The 16,145-nt window shown below is 47.4% G+C and overlaps 1 protein-coding gene and 1 non-coding gene across 7 annotated transcripts in view; both read left to right on the forward strand.

Annotated features, from left to right (window-relative positions):
- Window positions 1-1,889: 1,889 nt before the first annotated feature.
- TRNAL-AAG (transfer RNA leucine (anticodon AAG)) lies at window positions 1,890-1,971 on the forward strand. The gene has a single exon. It is a non-coding gene; the product is annotated as a tRNA-Leu (tRNA).
- Window positions 1,972-2,016: 45 nt separating this feature from the next.
- Window positions 2,017-16,145, forward strand: part of POLR3E (RNA polymerase III subunit E) — a 28,801-nt gene continuing 14,672 nt past the window's right edge. The window contains exons 1-13 of one of the 6 annotated variants that reach the window (XM_068206953.1): window positions 2,017-2,171; window positions 6,207-6,288; window positions 7,381-7,431; window positions 8,117-8,194; window positions 9,706-9,821; window positions 10,116-10,198; window positions 10,924-11,031; window positions 11,483-11,532; window positions 11,834-11,953; window positions 12,507-12,592; window positions 13,596-13,640; window positions 13,721-13,812; window positions 14,518-14,638. In XM_068206953.1, the coding sequence (XP_068063054.1) occupies window positions 6,253-6,288; window positions 7,381-7,431; window positions 8,117-8,194; window positions 9,706-9,821; window positions 10,116-10,198; window positions 10,924-11,031; window positions 11,483-11,532; window positions 11,834-11,953; window positions 12,507-12,592; window positions 13,596-13,640; window positions 13,721-13,812; window positions 14,518-14,638 (986 nt within the window). In that variant the 5' untranslated portion in view covers window positions 2,017-2,171; window positions 6,207-6,252. Of the gene's footprint in view, window positions 2,172-2,999; window positions 3,170-6,206; window positions 6,289-7,380; window positions 7,432-8,116; window positions 8,195-9,705; window positions 9,822-10,115; window positions 10,199-10,923; window positions 11,032-11,482; window positions 11,533-11,833; window positions 11,954-12,506; window positions 12,593-13,595; window positions 13,641-13,720; window positions 13,813-14,517; window positions 14,639-16,145 lie in introns of those variants that run through there. The other 5 variants (XR_011004586.1, XM_068206951.1, XM_068206955.1 and 2 more) reach the window with 5 other exon arrangements.

Genomic DNA, 16,145 nt, shown 5'->3' on the forward strand with positions numbered 1-16,145 from the left:
AACAGTTTGTAATGAGTGTTCCATGCAGCCTCCTGCACACACAGGCTTGGAGACTGTTAAAACTGACTCTGCCAAAACTTTTCTGCCTGAACAGGTTACAGGTGATGTGCTGTGTGAAGCCACTTCAGGTCTGCCTAATTCTCTCCTCCCTGAACCCCTTCTGCTGCTCTGCAGTCAGCTCCCTCTGTTCTTAAAAAACCCCACATCCTGGAAAGGCACTGAACTGAGGGTGTGGAACTTCAGCAGCACTAGAGGAGTTTGTTCATGATTACATGTGTATGCTGTTATTCCTCAGTACTTGTAGACAGTGAATGAATTTTTTAGCAAGACTGTGCAGTGCTGCAGCCTCTCACAATGAGGGTGCTGAAAGGCTGGCACGGGTTGCCCTAAGAGGTGGTGGATGCCTTATCCCTGTAAACATTCAAGGTCAGGTCGGACAGGGCTCTGAGCTACCTGATCTGGTTGAAGATGTCCCTGTTTCTGCCGGATCGGTCCGTGTCTCACAAACGGGATGGACCCTGACTGGTTGCAGACTTAGGATTTATTATCTGTCCCTATCATACAAAAGCAAGAGACACAGGGAAATAACAACATCCATGCAAATCCAGAGCAGAGACAAGATGGCAGCTTATGCAAAGCCTTTTTCTACATATTCTTTGAACCAATAGCGTAAAAGAAAAGGTGTTAAGTCATTTAACCAATAAGAAAAGGACCCACGTGGGTTTAACATTAGCAAAAGGACTTCTATGAACCTCAAACAATACACAATAATTCATTATTTAAGATTGAAACTTCTATCTTTGCAAAGCATATATCTAGGACTTTTCACATCTTGAACTATCAGTAAGTTCTTGTTCTTTCTTGTTCCTTATGATAAATATAAATGTATTCACTTGGTTCTTAACTTCCTAGCTTCCCATGAGAAGGTTTTGAAATTTCCCAGCCTTTCTGAGCTTTATGTCTACTTTCTGGGGCCTTTTTGCACTTTCTAAAGTCTTTTACCTTTTTATATTCCTACACCTGTTCACTGCAGGGGGTTGGAATATCAGACCTTTTTTAGACACTTCCAACCCCAACCAAACCATCCCTGGCTTCCGTTTCAGTAGCTCCTTGGAAAGAGAGCTGGCACCACCGGGTGCTGCAGGGACAGGCTGTGGAGGTGCCAGGGGAAAGGGCTGAATGATGCTGTCAGCAGGGCTCCAGCAGGTTTATTTTCTCTATCCTATTTAAATGAGCTGCCACAAGGACAGAATTAAATCAAGCTGCATTAAGGCTTTGTGGCTTTACCATAGAGAAGCTGGAATTTTTTCTCAAAATACAACCCTTCAGTTGTAATTAAGTGGTGAAAATAACATTAACTCTTTAAGAAAACTCACCAGACTTTCAGGCAAAATGCAGCCAGAGACTTCCAGCGGCACGTTCGTGGAGCACCGGCAGCTGAGGTGTGCTACCACCCGTTTGCACAAGTGTACTGAGTACTGCCGAGCACGTCCCTGTGCTACACTCAAAAGAACAACCCTCCAGCCATAAACCGCTGACTTTTGACTTTGCAAACTCAGGGAGCTCCGGCTTTGCAACGGACAATTAGAATTTAGAACTTTTTTTAGGCTTTCAGAGGGGGTGCCCGGGCGGTGCCACACGTACGGCGCAGGCGGCTGTGCTGCTCCGTGGCATCCACGTGGCAGCGGGCTCGGGCACAGCTGCTCCCTCCCGTCCGTCCCTGGGTGCATGGCGCAGCTCCAAGTGCCGCTGCTTGGGAGCGGGCTGAAAAGGACGCCCCCGCATTTTATTTTTCGGGCAGAGCGGTTGCTGGGGATGGAGAGGTGTGGGAAAGACGGGAAAATCTCGTATGGACTAAAAGTGTTGCCAAAAAACAACGCTGCCACGGCGGTAGCGTGGCCGAGCGGTCTAAGGCGCTGGATTAAGGCTCCAGTCTCTTCGGGGGCGTGGGTTCGAATCCCACCGCTGCCAGCTGTACCTTTTTGCGCCGCGGGCCGGCGCCGTCGCCCCCTGGCGGTGGCCGCGGCCGGGAGAGCATTGTGGGTAGGAGGAGGCGCCGCGTCCCCACGTGCCGGCCCGGGGGCCACCAACATGGCGGCTGCCTGACCGCTGCCCCACCGACACGGGGAGCGGGGGAGCGGCGCCGCCGCCGCCGCCCGGCCCGCACACAGGTACGCGGGGCCGCGCTGCTTTTGCGCCTCCCGGGGCCGCCCCGGCGCCGGGGACCCTGCGGGTGGTGGCGGGGGAGGAGCGCGGCCTGGGCTGGGCTGGGCTCTGCCTGTCCGGGGAGGACGGCGGAGCCGAGGCTGCGAGGACTCGGCGCCGCGGGGGCAGCGGGGGCGCGGGGCCGTAGCGCCCTGACAGGACCCGGCACGGGCCGGGGCGCTTGGAGGCCGGGCCGGGTCCGGCCGCAGCCGCGGCCCCTCGCCTGCCGCAGCAGCACCGGGGGTTGCCGGCCGGTCCTCTGGGGACTGTGAGCGGCGGCCCCGCCGGTCCTACCGGGGCCCGCAGCCCCGCCGGTCCTACCGGGGCCCGCAGCCCCGCCGGTCCTACCGGGGCCCGCAGCCCCGCCGGTCCTACCGGGGCCCGCAGCCCCGGTACTGGACTCGGCGCTCCCGCCCCGAAGTGCAGCGGCTGCCCCTGCGTGGCACCGGCTCTGCGGGGCCGCAGCCCAGCCCAGCCCAGCCGTCCCGCCTGGGGGATCGGCTGCGTCCCCGCGGTCAGGGCGGCTCGCCGTGGCCTCTCCGCGGGGCCCCCTTCCCCGCTGCCCTGCCCTGCCTGGCTGCTGTGTCAGGAGAGGGCGGGTGCCAGGGGCGCGGAGCCGAGTCCGGCGGGGAGCGCTGCCCGCGGGGAGCACGGCACGGGCGCCGCGACCTGCCCCGGCAGTGTCACACGGCGGCGGCAGTGACCCCTGCCCCTGGCAGCGCGGGCCTGGCACGTCCTGCGCTACACACGGGGTGAGGTGGTGAAGAAAGGTTTATGCTCGATGCATAATCTGTTAAACCCCAAAGGTTTGCTTCGGTGACATCACCTCCAGAGACAGGTCCTGGTGCAGAGGAGCCCTCTTGGGTTCACTGCCAGAAGATGACTGTGCAAAGCTGCTTGCAGGCGAGGAGAAAATGAAGCAAGTAATTGGGTCAAAATGATAATTGCCATAAATGTATGGAAGGTGCTTCAGCTTCTTTTTGCGGATTCCATTTTACTGTGTGCCATGGGCCGCCCTGAGCCAGAGGGTTGCTCAGAGCCCCTTCTAGAGGAGCCCGGGTGGCAGAGGTGGTTGTGGTAGTGATTCAGGAGATGGCACTTTTCCCACGGCGCTGTTTCAGCATTTTTACTTGCAGGCACTGATCCAGAAGGAATTCATGGCCTTTCTTTGGCACTGCATGATTATATGAAGAATATTTAAGGTTTCAGTGTTAGCACTTTGGGGGTCCATTATTACTGACAAATTTAGGTAAAAGTGAAATACTGGAGCATTTCTTGCAGGTCTGACTAAAAGTCTGTGTGTCAAATGATGTGCAGGTTTGCAATTTACCTTCTTGCAGTTACATTTAAGTCTTTGGTAGTAAAATAAAATTAAATCTCTAATACTCAAATGCGCTTCTAAGCTCAGAGGGAGATGCAGGATTCAGTTGCTTCGTCATTGATTTTTACAGTTCTTTAACCACAACATTTTTCTTCATTGGTTCTACATTGATGGTGTTATGGGCAGCTAAAGAGCAGTTTCATGGATTGGTCCTTGCATTGGTCACTTTGCAGGAGAAATGAGAAGATTTATATGTCTTGCCCTCCTGCTAGCTGATAACTCACATTATACTTTGATTTGCACCTTAAAGGAAAATCCTTAAAACAAAAAGGTTCTACCAAAAGAAGTTTGAACCTGCTGACCATGTTTGCTGTCTCTTAATGTTTGATTCCATTCTGTAACTCTTGTGGTATCATAAATATATATATATATGGGAAGTGTGGAAATGAACGCTACGTATGTATGTACACACAGGATTGTGTCTGCATGCCTTCATTCTGATTCAGAGGATTTCTTCTGGTTGCATGAGTATTATAAATTGTACTGGGACACACTGCTTCCTATTTATAGATGTGTCAGTCTCACTTTCCAGTAAAAGGATCTGTAGTCATGCTTTGTCTTTACAGGACTAAGAAAAAAAAGTAGTTTTTGTAATACAGCATTTCCCCTGAGTAGTGACAGGTGGATTCCCAAGGAGATTTTGTGTATAATTGCATAGGCAGTGTTCAGTGATGGGCCAGACCAGGTTCTTCAGGCTGAGATTCTCTGTCCCTCCTTAGCCCAGGAGCGATTTCTCTTCTCAGAAATGAAATAACTTTCTCAGAAGAGAACAAGCCTAGCAGATACTTGGCATACAGGCTGTCAGGAAGGGAAGGGTGGTTCCCGGTTCTCTCAGGGGTGTGAGGAAGGAGGGTTTGGACCCAAGTGTCCCACCTTTTGGGTGTTACCACATGTCCTCACACATCTTGGGCATCCTCCCACCATCAGCTCTGAGCTGAGTGCAAACTGCAGTTGTTCCATGTCTGCAGAGCTGTCAGGTGTTGGGCCACCCGGGGATGTGAGCGGGGAAAGCAAAAATGGAACTGACAAACCTTATTTCTTTAAAACATATTAGTGTGTATTTCTGGGAGGAAGTGTTGCCTGATCACAGAAAACACTGATATCAGTCAGATGTCACATACTCAGGGTTTTGCTCACCGTCCAGCCTGTGGTTAAGGTACTGGCTTTTTGCTGTGAATGTGTTTTGCATTTCTACAAAATTACTTCAGATAGGAATCTGAAATACTGAGGCATAAATTTTTAAATACGTTTGTATGGTACAAAGACCCTGGGACATGCTTCCATAAAGAAATGGAAAATGCCAGCTCAGTATTGGGAGGGGCACTTTTTTGGTAGCAGAGGGTCTGTAAGTGAAAAATACGGAATTATATTTCTTGGTGGAATGGCAGAAACACTATAAGCCTGAATGGATGTTAATAACACTTGTATCCGGAATGTCTAGCCTCTCTGAAAGGTTTCTTAGATACCTGTGTGTACATTAGTGTGATATTTGAGAAGCCTGTATGTCAACTGAAATATACTGAGCTGCCTAAATTGTGTGGTGGCTTGAGCATTTTTAAAAAATGCCGTTGTTCTAGATGTAACATGGATGCTGGGTTCCTTCTTTCCCTACTGCTCGGTTCCCAGCTGATCCTCCATGCTGCTTGTTTCTCCTTCTCTTCCTCCATAGGAGGTCCAGCAAAGAAGCAAGGTGTCCTCAAGGAGTAAGGACAATGAGGGAGAGTTCCTGAACACAGATCTTGTTTCTTTGCCTGATCATCTTTGTTGCTAAAACTTTGCTTGGTCAGTTTGTGAGAGGTCTTATTTTTTTATGCTTATCTTGACCTACACTGGCTGATTAACATAACACTGTTGCAGTGGCATCCTGAATAATTTGTAAATCCTTTTGTTTGATTTCAGTAGGGAAAAACTATTGTTGATTTAGCTGAGAGATCATTTTTTATTCAGAGGTCTGAACCAGGCACGACACTGACTCCTGCACTGGGTTGAACATAATGACCTTTTGTTCCAGAGTATCCAGTCCTCAGTTAATATCAGAGTCTTATTTTCATTGGAGTTGGTGTAGTTATGAAGAAAAGTCTGCTGTTCTGCTGGTTTCAGAGGACTCCAGGAAAGGCTGAGCAGTGTGTTCTGGAGCTCTCATTTAGCAGTACAGTCTGAAGAGTGGCAGGTCAGGAGACAAGGCTGCAGCTTGTCAGGGACATGAAATCAAAGTCAGGGTATTCCCAGACTGGAATATCCGAGACACTGACCCTGCAGGGCCAGTTGTGGCTGGTGTGTTACTGTTACACAGTGTAAAAAGGATACACTTTATGCAAGTGCAAAAGGCTGTCTTTCCCTCTTTAGGGTACTAGTTCAGGGCTTTCTTAGTAACTGCAGCTTTCACAGAAGTTATAGCAGTTTACCTATTTTTGAGACATTTGCTTGTCTCTACAATTTTGTCACCTTTGGTCAAGGTTGTTGAGTATCAGGGACCTGTTCATGCAAACACATTCCTTCAAAATACAGACTAAACAGACGATCACTGAAAGGAGCCAAGTTAACTTGAACAATACTCCAGGCTGCATGTGGTATGTGACACAGATGAAATGATTCATATGACATTCCTGTTTTCTTTCAGATTGTGCCAAGGAATAAACCGAGAAAAAGCTTTGTTTTATCCTAGCATGGCAAATGAAGAAGATGATCCAATTATACAAGAGGTAAAAGTGCATTGTGGCAACAGTGATTGTACATGAGGATTTTTTATTATTTTAATTACTGCAATTCTCAGTATTCTTACATTGCTGAAACAATGTGTCATCAACATCCGTGGCTATCTTATAACCAGTGGCTGGGGTTGTACGAAGAATTATGTCATGTGGGCCAAGTGTATGGCTCATGGTATCTGTTTTGTCAGAATTGTCTTGTCCATGTTGGCAGATGCAGCTCAGGTTTTTCACCCTTTGTAATCTGTCCATGGCAGAAGAGAAAGTGGGGAATTTGTTGCTACCATTGTGTCCTTCCAGTGAACTCCATTGCATGTGAGCTGAAAAAATTGGAATGACTTTGATCTGTTAAACATGAATCTACAGTGTTCATGCCTTCTGCTGAAGTAAGGAGTTGTGTTCTGAGTCTGGGACTTCTTTAAAGGACTGTTGTGTCCCAAGAAATAGCCACAGTGTCTTGTCACTTGATAGGTGAGTTTACACACTAGAAGCACAAGGAAGGGCAAATCCATAGAGGTGAAAAGCCATGAGAAAATGAGTGGCAATTGTCAGGAGTGTATCTGAAATGGCAGCTTCCATATGTCTTATTCATGAAACATCTGTGCATTTTCAGTTCTGATGGCCAAATGCAAGTATTGAACCAGCTTGAGGATGTGGGTGTCTCTTGTCTAATTTAGGAAGATTTTATGTCAAAATACCAGTAAGGAACTTACCTTTCAGTCATGCTGCCAAACTGAGAACTTCCTCCTCTTTCTATAATTGTGATAACAGATTTGCTTCAGATCCTTGGAGGAAAAAAAATCCTCTTTCATATTTATTTGCCAAGTTTCCTTAGAGAGGAAAACACAGCTAGAGCCACTCTCTGCTGCCTCCTTGTAGTGGGATTTTTAGGTTTGGTCTTTAAAAAGGCCAGCTGCAGAATTTCATGTCAAAGTCAGCAGAGAGGAAACTTATGACAGGAGAGTCACGAATCTATTTTATATTAGAGTTCATAATGAAAAACTAATGTTGTCAGTATTTGAGCTCTAAGGGTTATACTTTTATTACAGTTGGCATCTGATGAAAGTTATTTATTTTGCTTTTTAGATTGACGTGTTCCTGGCCAGAAGTCTACTGGAGAAGCTCTATCTGTTTCAGGTATTTCAGTTAACTTTTATGCAGTGATAATTTGTTTAAAATAAATGCAAAGAGCATAACTTAATGCTTCAGTCTGCCAAGGTCTTGGATATAGAGAACCTGTTGGTGTCTCAGTTTGGAGGCAGGAGTGAGGCTGGGTGGTGGTGGGGTCTGGGGTGTTATCCTGGCAGCTTTAGCAGGGTGCTGCTGTGGCTGGGAGATCTCACTGGGGTACCACACTGTCCTCTCAGCATTCCCAGAGCTCAGAAGAGAGACCCTTGTAGCTAAACCTGGGTCTGCTCTCCTGATCGGCAATGTGACCTCTACTTTCTAAGATAACATTTACTTGTATACCCACAGATATTTTATTTCTAATAACTCTACTGAGAGTTAATGCTGAGGGATAAGGTTTTCTTTTTTTGCGGGACTAATATGTTACAGGTTATTGTGGTGTGTGAGGGGCAGGAAGGGGGCTGTGAAGTGACAAAAGCAGAGGGCTGGGAGGAAAACAACAGACTTTCTAGGTCATGCTCCTAAATCCCCTGATGACTCACAAATCTGTCAATTAATGTCTTGTCTTGGTGTCTTGTCTCTGAGATCTGGCAAGTGGATCTGCATGTGAGGGGACAGGGGAAATTGAGTTGATTTCTGTGAAATTCTTTGATCTTTAAAAGAAGAGGGGTGTATGAAATTATCTGTTTTCCAGTATCCCATTCGCCCAGCTTCCATGACCTACGATGATGTTACACATTTGTCAGCGAAGATAAAACCAAAGCAGCAAAAGGTTGGTCATCATTTGAGTCCAGTCTGTAAAAGTTTTTTTATGATGTGCAGAATGTACTTAAGAAAAGCCCATTATGCTGTTGAGCTGTTCTAACCATGCAGCTACTTGCAGGACCAGATCTGTGTGCTTGAAGGTATGAAGAGTCTTTTACTGCATCTGTAAGGTAGAGTTTGGAATAAAAGTTTATAAATCGTGGTGGGAAAGTCACTATTTTAACAGAAAACAGAATCACTCAGGGAAACGTAGTTACTAATAGTAATTCAGTCTGTGGATGCTTGTGTGAAAAGAGCTTGAATGAAAAGGTCTTTACAGATTCAGAGAAGGGTTGAAGAAGGAGCCTTGGAGCCATCCTCTGTTTCAGTGTCAGTGCAAGTCTTGATTTCCCTCTTGCCTGGCAGTGAATCATCGGGAGTCCTTTTGAAATCATGGGGGCAGTACAGGTAAAGTATAGCCAAAACCACAATCATTGCGCTTGCTTGCAAATGTATCCCAGAACTCTGGCTATTATTTTACAGTATTTTACTTTAAAGCTGCAGCAGTAGATGTCTGTGTTACTAGAATTTCGTTCTAGGAAATGGTTAAGGGAAGTGCTTTGGTGAACTTTGGAGTTTGAATGCATGTTGTGTTCATGAATTCTTTTATTAAATTCAGCAAACATTTGCACTGTAAGCCCTGTGCAAACCTTTGTAAATATGCTGCCTCATCCAGGGACTTGAAACTAGTTCAGTTTATGAATAACATAAAGGGAAAGAAAAAATAAGATGGTAGCTGTGATACACAAATTTATAAGGGCTTTGACATACCCTGAAGAAGAATATGCTCTGTATTGTCATAGTACATAAATAGAAATATTATGCAGGAGGATGCTTATTTTTGGACATTGGTCTGAAATTTAAAGTTGAAGTGGGAGGGAATAGTTCTTCTTATAATTAAAGATTTGGAGCTTGTTACAGTGCTCTGACAAGTGAAAGCCAGGAGTAACTGAAGTCAGTGCTGAGTGCTTCAGTCTCGAGTTAGCAGAATCGAGGCCTTTGCCTCTGAAGAGGAGAGAGTTACTTTATATTCTTGGTAGCCAAACTAGAAGGAAATCCATCTTATGAGGGATTCTGAATGGTTCCTTGGTGATGGGGAGGCTTGAATGAGGTTGTTTGTGCACCTGATCTGTGCTGATAAGTAAATTAGACTGATGGTGTCATGGAAGGAATCCAGAAAAGTGAATGTGTATTTCAGGGCTGCCTAAAGAACTCTGCTTTTTCTGATCCCATTTGTGTACATGGGAGTTGATTTATCTCCAGCTTGTTGTTTAAATGACCTCACTGTACCAAGCCCTTCATCATCCATGTGCTGTTCAGCTCTGTGTGAGATTTGTCTTGTGGATTTGAATGATGCTGCTTACGTACTTAAATTTGCTGTAAACCTGTGAAAATGTTAGAAAATGTGGGGTTGGGTTTTAATTGATATGTTTGGGGTTATGCCATGGTAATTAGCTGTCTTTCCCTGATATTCTTTAGGTTGAACTCGAAATGGCCATTGATACTTTGAATCCTAACTATTGTCGCAGCAAGGGAGAGCAGATTGCTCTCAACGTGGATGGCACGTGTACAGATGAAACAAGCACCTATTCCTCGTAGGTGTCCTCTTTGCCTTCCTTTCCTTTTTGGGGTGAGCACAGATATCTGTGTGTCCATCAGAGGCTGTACAGTCACAGGGGTTGCTTAGGACACTGATCTGTAGCAAGTATTCTTGAGAGTAACCTTTTTTTGGGGTGGATCATGAGTTCAGATTTGCAGACAGAAGTGATGGGTATTTGTCTGGTGCAGTTGTTGAGAGTCCATTTTGAGAATTGGTGCTTTCAGACTTCTGGCACCTGCATGCCACATTGCCTGTGGAATGCCATCTCACTTCCCTCCTCTGTGTGCAGGAAGCTGATGGACAAGCAAACTTTCTGCTCTTCCCAAGCTGCCAGTAACGTTTCCCGCTATGCAGCTGCTGTTTATAAAAAAGGTAAGTTTCTCCTGCTTAACCCTCCCATCAGGGCAACATACTCATTTCAGTGTTAAGATAAGACCTATTTGAGCTTTTATTTTGGCCTAGGTTTAATTGACTGATGGGTCTTTAACGAAAGAAAAGTTTTCCCTTATCAATGTCCCAAGAGTCCTTGAGTAGGTCTAGCAAAATTGTAAATATCATGTAAGAGCACCCTGGGTTTGTAGATGCCTCCAGAATCTTAACAGTTCACGGTGGCCTGAAATAATACACACTTGTAGCATGAAATTATCATTATTATTTATATTGTTTTCTTAATCTAATTTTGTCTGTCTCATTTTCCTGTTCTGCACTTTTTGTCCCTCTCTTGACTGCCGAGGCCATCACAGAGTTTTGGTCTGGTGGTCATTTGAGATGACAATGTGTAGATTGTTTTCAGTGATTACTATTTTACTAGGGGTCTTCTGGACTATGGGTCAGGCCTGTGCGAGAATGTGGCTCTCTGCAAGATCTGGTTTCAACACAAAAGGCAAATAACAGAAACAGGTCTTGGTCTTTCATATTCCCTTGAAATCCTGAGCACTGGATGAATTTTTCACTTCAATCCTTTTTTACGTTTTGCTGTATTAAATATTTATGCTCAATTGAAGCTGTGGCTTTATGGAGGCAGGAAAATAATGAAAACTTGTGTCCTTGTGCAGTGGAAAAAATCAATTTTAACCAACATTAATTCTCTTTTTCAGGTGAACTTCACTTGACTCCACTACATGGAATTCTTCAGCTGAGGCCAAGCTTCACCTACTTGGACAAGGCTGATGCAAAACACCGAGAAAGAGAAGCTGCTAACGAAGGTAAATTCTCCAAAATTGTGTTTTCTTAGGGGAGGTGAGATACAAGTTCTCTCTATAATGTGACTGATAAGAGTCATTCTGTTCTGAAGGTGTTTATTCTAACAACTCAGTCATTATTAGGCCATTTCTTAGATTGTTTCACTGAATTTGTTTTTTTTTTTACTTAAATGCTTTTATGAGCACAGTGTGGGGGATTAGCAGAGGGATAGGAGGTGCTGGGTGGTGTCAAAGGGTGGTGGTGGGGACTGTGTCCCCACTGCCACTGGGAAGGTCATGGCAACAGGATGTCCTGTCACAGGAGCAGTGTGGTGCTGTCATACATGGCATAGTTCGGCAGACTGGGGTTGAACCCATGCGTATGGAGTTCTCAGTGTGCTTTCCTGCATGGGCCCCCAGACTGGCTTTGGCTCTTGCACTACAGTGGTGTGTTTATTTTTGTGTTTTCTGGCAGGTGGTGATTCATCCCAGGATGAAGCTGAAGATGATGTTAAGCAAATCACTGTATGTCCACATTTTCCTTTTTATGCTGGCTCAGGCAACAGTTCACAAGAAAGCTTGACATTTCACTTCAGAGTGAAATGAAAGGACAGCAAACCTCAGCTAGTCCTGCTGACCTGGGCTTGGGTGGGGGAGGCCAGGTGGACTCGCCCTTGTTGCACAGGCATAAAGATGGCACTGAGAGCAAGGGGTGATTCATTGGAGCTAGGGTCCCTAGTTTGGCACTGATACACCAAATCAATAATGCAGATGGGTTTTTTTCTAAGGGTTTAGGGCTGTTTTGAATGATGCCCAAATCTTCTAGGTCCGATTCTCCCGGCCTGAGACCGAACAAGCTCGGCAGCGACGTGTTCAGTCCTATGAGTTCCTGCAGAAGAGACAGGCAGAAGAGCACTGGGTTCCCCTACATTATTATGGCTTGAAGGTTGGTGTGTGCTGGCTTCTGAAGAGGCTGACTGGGCCTGAAGGCTCAGCCAATTCCAGAACTGTTTTTAAATCTGGGCCCGTGGGAATCAGGGAATCATCAAAAGAATGAAGAGGAGGTCTGTAGGCTGGAACAGACCCTGAAGTGCTCTGTATCTCCTGCTGGATAATGCTTTGGGGTCTCCACACTTCAAAACTGAGAGCTGACAAATATAAATGGGGGGGTCTGGGTGTAAGAATCACTTGGGCGTTGGATTATAAACTGGATTTTGTGAAAGACTTGGGAAACCCATTCAGTCAGGTGTGAGAAATCCTGTTTGGCTGACTTGTGCATGTCTGTCAGGAGGTTTCAAAGGCATAAAAAGGGAAATGTTCCTACATCACATGAGCATCATACAAGGAAGTGAAAGCAGAACACCAGGTAACGAGGTGGAACACTTGAGTGGTGGAATGATGACAGGGTGGTCATGATTTGAAATGAGAAATCCAGCTCTCTGGCATTTTGTGTATTTTCAGTATGTGATAATGACTCTTTGTTTTTTCCCTATTTCCAGGATAGCCGTTCTGAACACGAGCGCCAGTATTTATTTAGTCAAGGTCATGGCCTTGCTGAAAACACGGAATTAATTAAATCTCCCAGGTAATTGTTTGGTGATTTCCTACAGAAATGGCATTAATTAGTTGGGATTGTTTTCAGAGTAATGAGCAGGTATATTCTTTAAAAATCTGCTCTTTCAAAATCCTCTTCATGACAAAAGTTGAATTGTTTAAAAAACACAGAAACAAACTAGCTTTCATCTTACTGAGGTTGCTTTGTTTCCCTTTACCCTTGAGATTAAAACCTCTTGTTTTTACTCAGGGTTGTAGCTTCTTGTACATTATCACAGCCCTACATTATTTAGACTGTGAATACCACAAAGCAAAAATTAAAACAAAAGCTTTTTCTGGATAATATAAATTAATACTCTGAAGCCAATAACTTCCATTGTTAGCAAATGTTATAAAACTTCCCTTTGTGATTTGTGGTGACAACTGAAACTACTTGAAAGATGTTTGTGTCTGTTTCTTGGTGACTGCAGCTCTACAGGAGCTTTCCATAATGCAGTCAGTGCTTCCCTGTCACCTGGGACACCCATGGCCAAGTAATAGTGAAGTGGCAGAATCTGGCTCTGGTAAAGGTGTTGGCATGTTTTTCTTGTGAATCAGTAAATCAGTGATAGGTGTTCTGAAGAGCCTTTTGGATCTGATTCTTTCTCACAGGCACGGGTAATTGCATGGATGGGACAGAAATTTTGCTTTTTGCTGGCCTGATGTGCTCTGTCTGTGGTTTTGTATGACCCTGCTGATGGCTGTCAGAGCACCTGTGTTTAAGATATTTCCTTGTGCAGATCCTCTGTTTGGACACCTCTGCTCTACAAAAGAGCTGGGATTCTGACTCACATTTACCTCAAACTCTCACTTTGAGCAGATGTCAGTAGCTTTTACTAGTTCTGAGGAGGTGGGAATGGAAGGGAGAGCTCTTTTCAGGCAGATGTTTGTTTTGTAGATTCACACAAGCAGGTTTGCTCTAAGTGAGAAATTACTGTACTTAAACCTAGCAAGTCCCAAGACAAGCATTTTAAAGAATTTGTTTCCTTTTCTAGTGAATATTTAATGATGCTGATGCCTCCAAGCGTAGAGGAAGAGAAGTAAGTGTTTGTACATAATGTTCAAAGTCCACATTGGCTGGATTCTCCTTTTCATGGTCTGCAAATCTGTTTATCTGCAGTGAGAAACCAATGGCTCCAAGCAATGTGCTTTCTATGGCCCAGCTGAGAACTTTGCCCCTTGCTGATCAGATCAAGATCCTGATGAAGAACGGTTTGTGGCTTTTATAATACATTTGCACTTCACTTTGTGACTTCTGGTTGCCTCAGATAAAGTGTCTTCCCCTGTATTACCAGTTCTGTCACCCCACCAGACAGACTGTCTGGCTCTCTGATTCTCTGAAGAGTCTAAATCCAAGCCTTTCCCTAAAATGAGCAGTGACAGCTGATCTGACTCTTGATACACTTGCCATCAATTTACTCTTAGAAAAATTTCTAATTTGGTGATAGCTTTTTGGATACACATTCAGCAAGTATCTCCTGGAATGTGGGGGTCTGGGCATGTACAGCCTGTACTTTGGCATTTTCTGTGAAGTTTTTAATGTTACACTCTTAATGAGTGTCACCTAGCAATTTTATTTTGTCTCTTCAGGATTACTCTCTGATGAGAGCAAATCCTGAGGATTTTGCCTCAGGAGCGTCCTGCCTTGTGAGGTATCTCTGCTTATAGATATTGCCAAAGACATAGGTTTTTTTTAAAAAATTGTTATTTTATTAATCCATTAATTTGTGACCAGTTAAGCCAGTCAACCCTGCTGTAACACTAGCAGATACTTTCAGAACAGATGATGCCTACAGCACAGCGGGGTAAAACTAAGGCTTTATTTCTTTCCCCAAGACAAATCTTTGCCCGTGCACACCCTGCATCCCCGTTCCTGGGTGTGTGAGCGGTGTTTGTGACTCTGTGTTTGCCTTGCAGTGAAGGTGATGCCGTTCGCCAACCTGCTGGGTCTGCTGGGCTCGGGCACCGACGCCACGGCCGTGCTGCGCTGCGTGCAGCAGGTGGCGCTGCTGGTCCAGGGAAACTGGGTGGTGAAGAGGTACGGCCCGGCTTTGTCCCCGGCACCGCCCGGCACCGCCCGGCACCGCCCGGCACCGCCCGGCACCGCCCCGGCACCGCCCGGCGCCGCCCGGCACCGCCCGGCACCGCGCCGGGACCGCGCCGGGACCGCCCGGCACCGCCCGGCACCGCCCGGCACCGCCCCGGCACCGCCCGGCATCGCCCGGCATCGCCCGGCATTGCGCCGGCACCGCCCGGCATCGCGCCGGGACCGCCCGGCACCGCCCGGCATCGGCCCCGGGACCGCCCGGCATTGCGCCGGGACCGCCCGGCATCGCCCCCGGGACTGCCCGGCATCGGCCCCGGGACCGCCCGGCATTGCGCCGGGACCGCCCGGCATCGCCCCCGGGACTGCCCGGCATCGGCCCCGGGACCGCTCCCGGCATCGGCCCCGGGACCGCCCGGCATTGCGCCGGGACCGCCCGGCATCGCCCCCGGGACCGCCCGGCATCGCCCCCGGGACCGCCCGGCATCGCCCCCGGGACCGCCCGGCATCGGCCCCGGGACCGCCCGGCATTGCGCCGGCACCGCTCCCGGCACCGCGCCGGGACCGCCCGGCATCGGCCCCGGGACCGCTCCCGGCATCGGCCCCGGGACCGCCCGGCATTGCGCCGGCACCGCTCCCGGCATCGCCCCCGGGACCGCTCCCGGCATCGCCCCCGGGACCGCTCCCGGCATCGGCCCCGGGACCGCTCCCGGCATCGCCCCCGGCACTGCTCCGGGACTGCCCCCGCCATCGTCCCGGCATCGCGCCGGCCGGGCTTCATGTTCCCGCCTTCGTGGCCCAAAGCACCCGCGCTCCCATCTCGCGGGTGGAACCTTTGGTTTCATGTTGTCTGCATCTCAGTGCAGTCAGCTATTCCGTATGCAAAGGGTTACTGTGAAAGGATAATGCCTTATCCCAGGTGGGATTGTGGCTGAGCAGTGATGTAATCTGTGTTTGCATCTGAGTTGTGACAGGGTTTTGATGACTGCGCTCATGTTCTTTTGTGAGAAAGGTGTTCTGAGTTCTTCTAGAGATTAGCATCAAATAGAAACACAGAAAATGAAACCAATGTCGGCTATAGTATCTCTTAGCCAAATTCAGTCCTGTAAGGATCTCTGTGCAGTCCTGTTGTTGTTCATCAGTGGATGATGCTCTTGTCAGCTGAAAACTACCCTCAGCAAATCAAGCATGGAGGTTACTGAGTGTACCACATGAGCTGGAGCCCGTATCATCTTCCTGTTTATTAGGATAGAGCATCATACTGGGAATTGAAATCTAAAATGCAGTATGATTATTTTTTTTACCTGGGTGGAGCCCTGCATGCAGAGATTTACAGTCTCTGGAATAGCTGTGTCAAGATGAATGGCATCAGGTGCCAGTCCAAGTATGCCAGCAGGATGTTTCAGCTATTGTGGTAGAGGCCTGTATTTGCAACGTGACCAGCTTTTACAGCAACCCTGCTGTCCCTCCAGCTGTCACAGGAGGAAGCTGGGAGCAAGTT

Source organism: Anomalospiza imberbis, chromosome 16 (genome assembly GCF_031753505.1).
Source record: "Anomalospiza imberbis isolate Cuckoo-Finch-1a 21T00152 chromosome 16, ASM3175350v1, whole genome shotgun sequence".
Classification (NCBI taxonomy): domain Eukaryota; kingdom Metazoa; phylum Chordata; class Aves; order Passeriformes; family Viduidae; genus Anomalospiza; species Anomalospiza imberbis.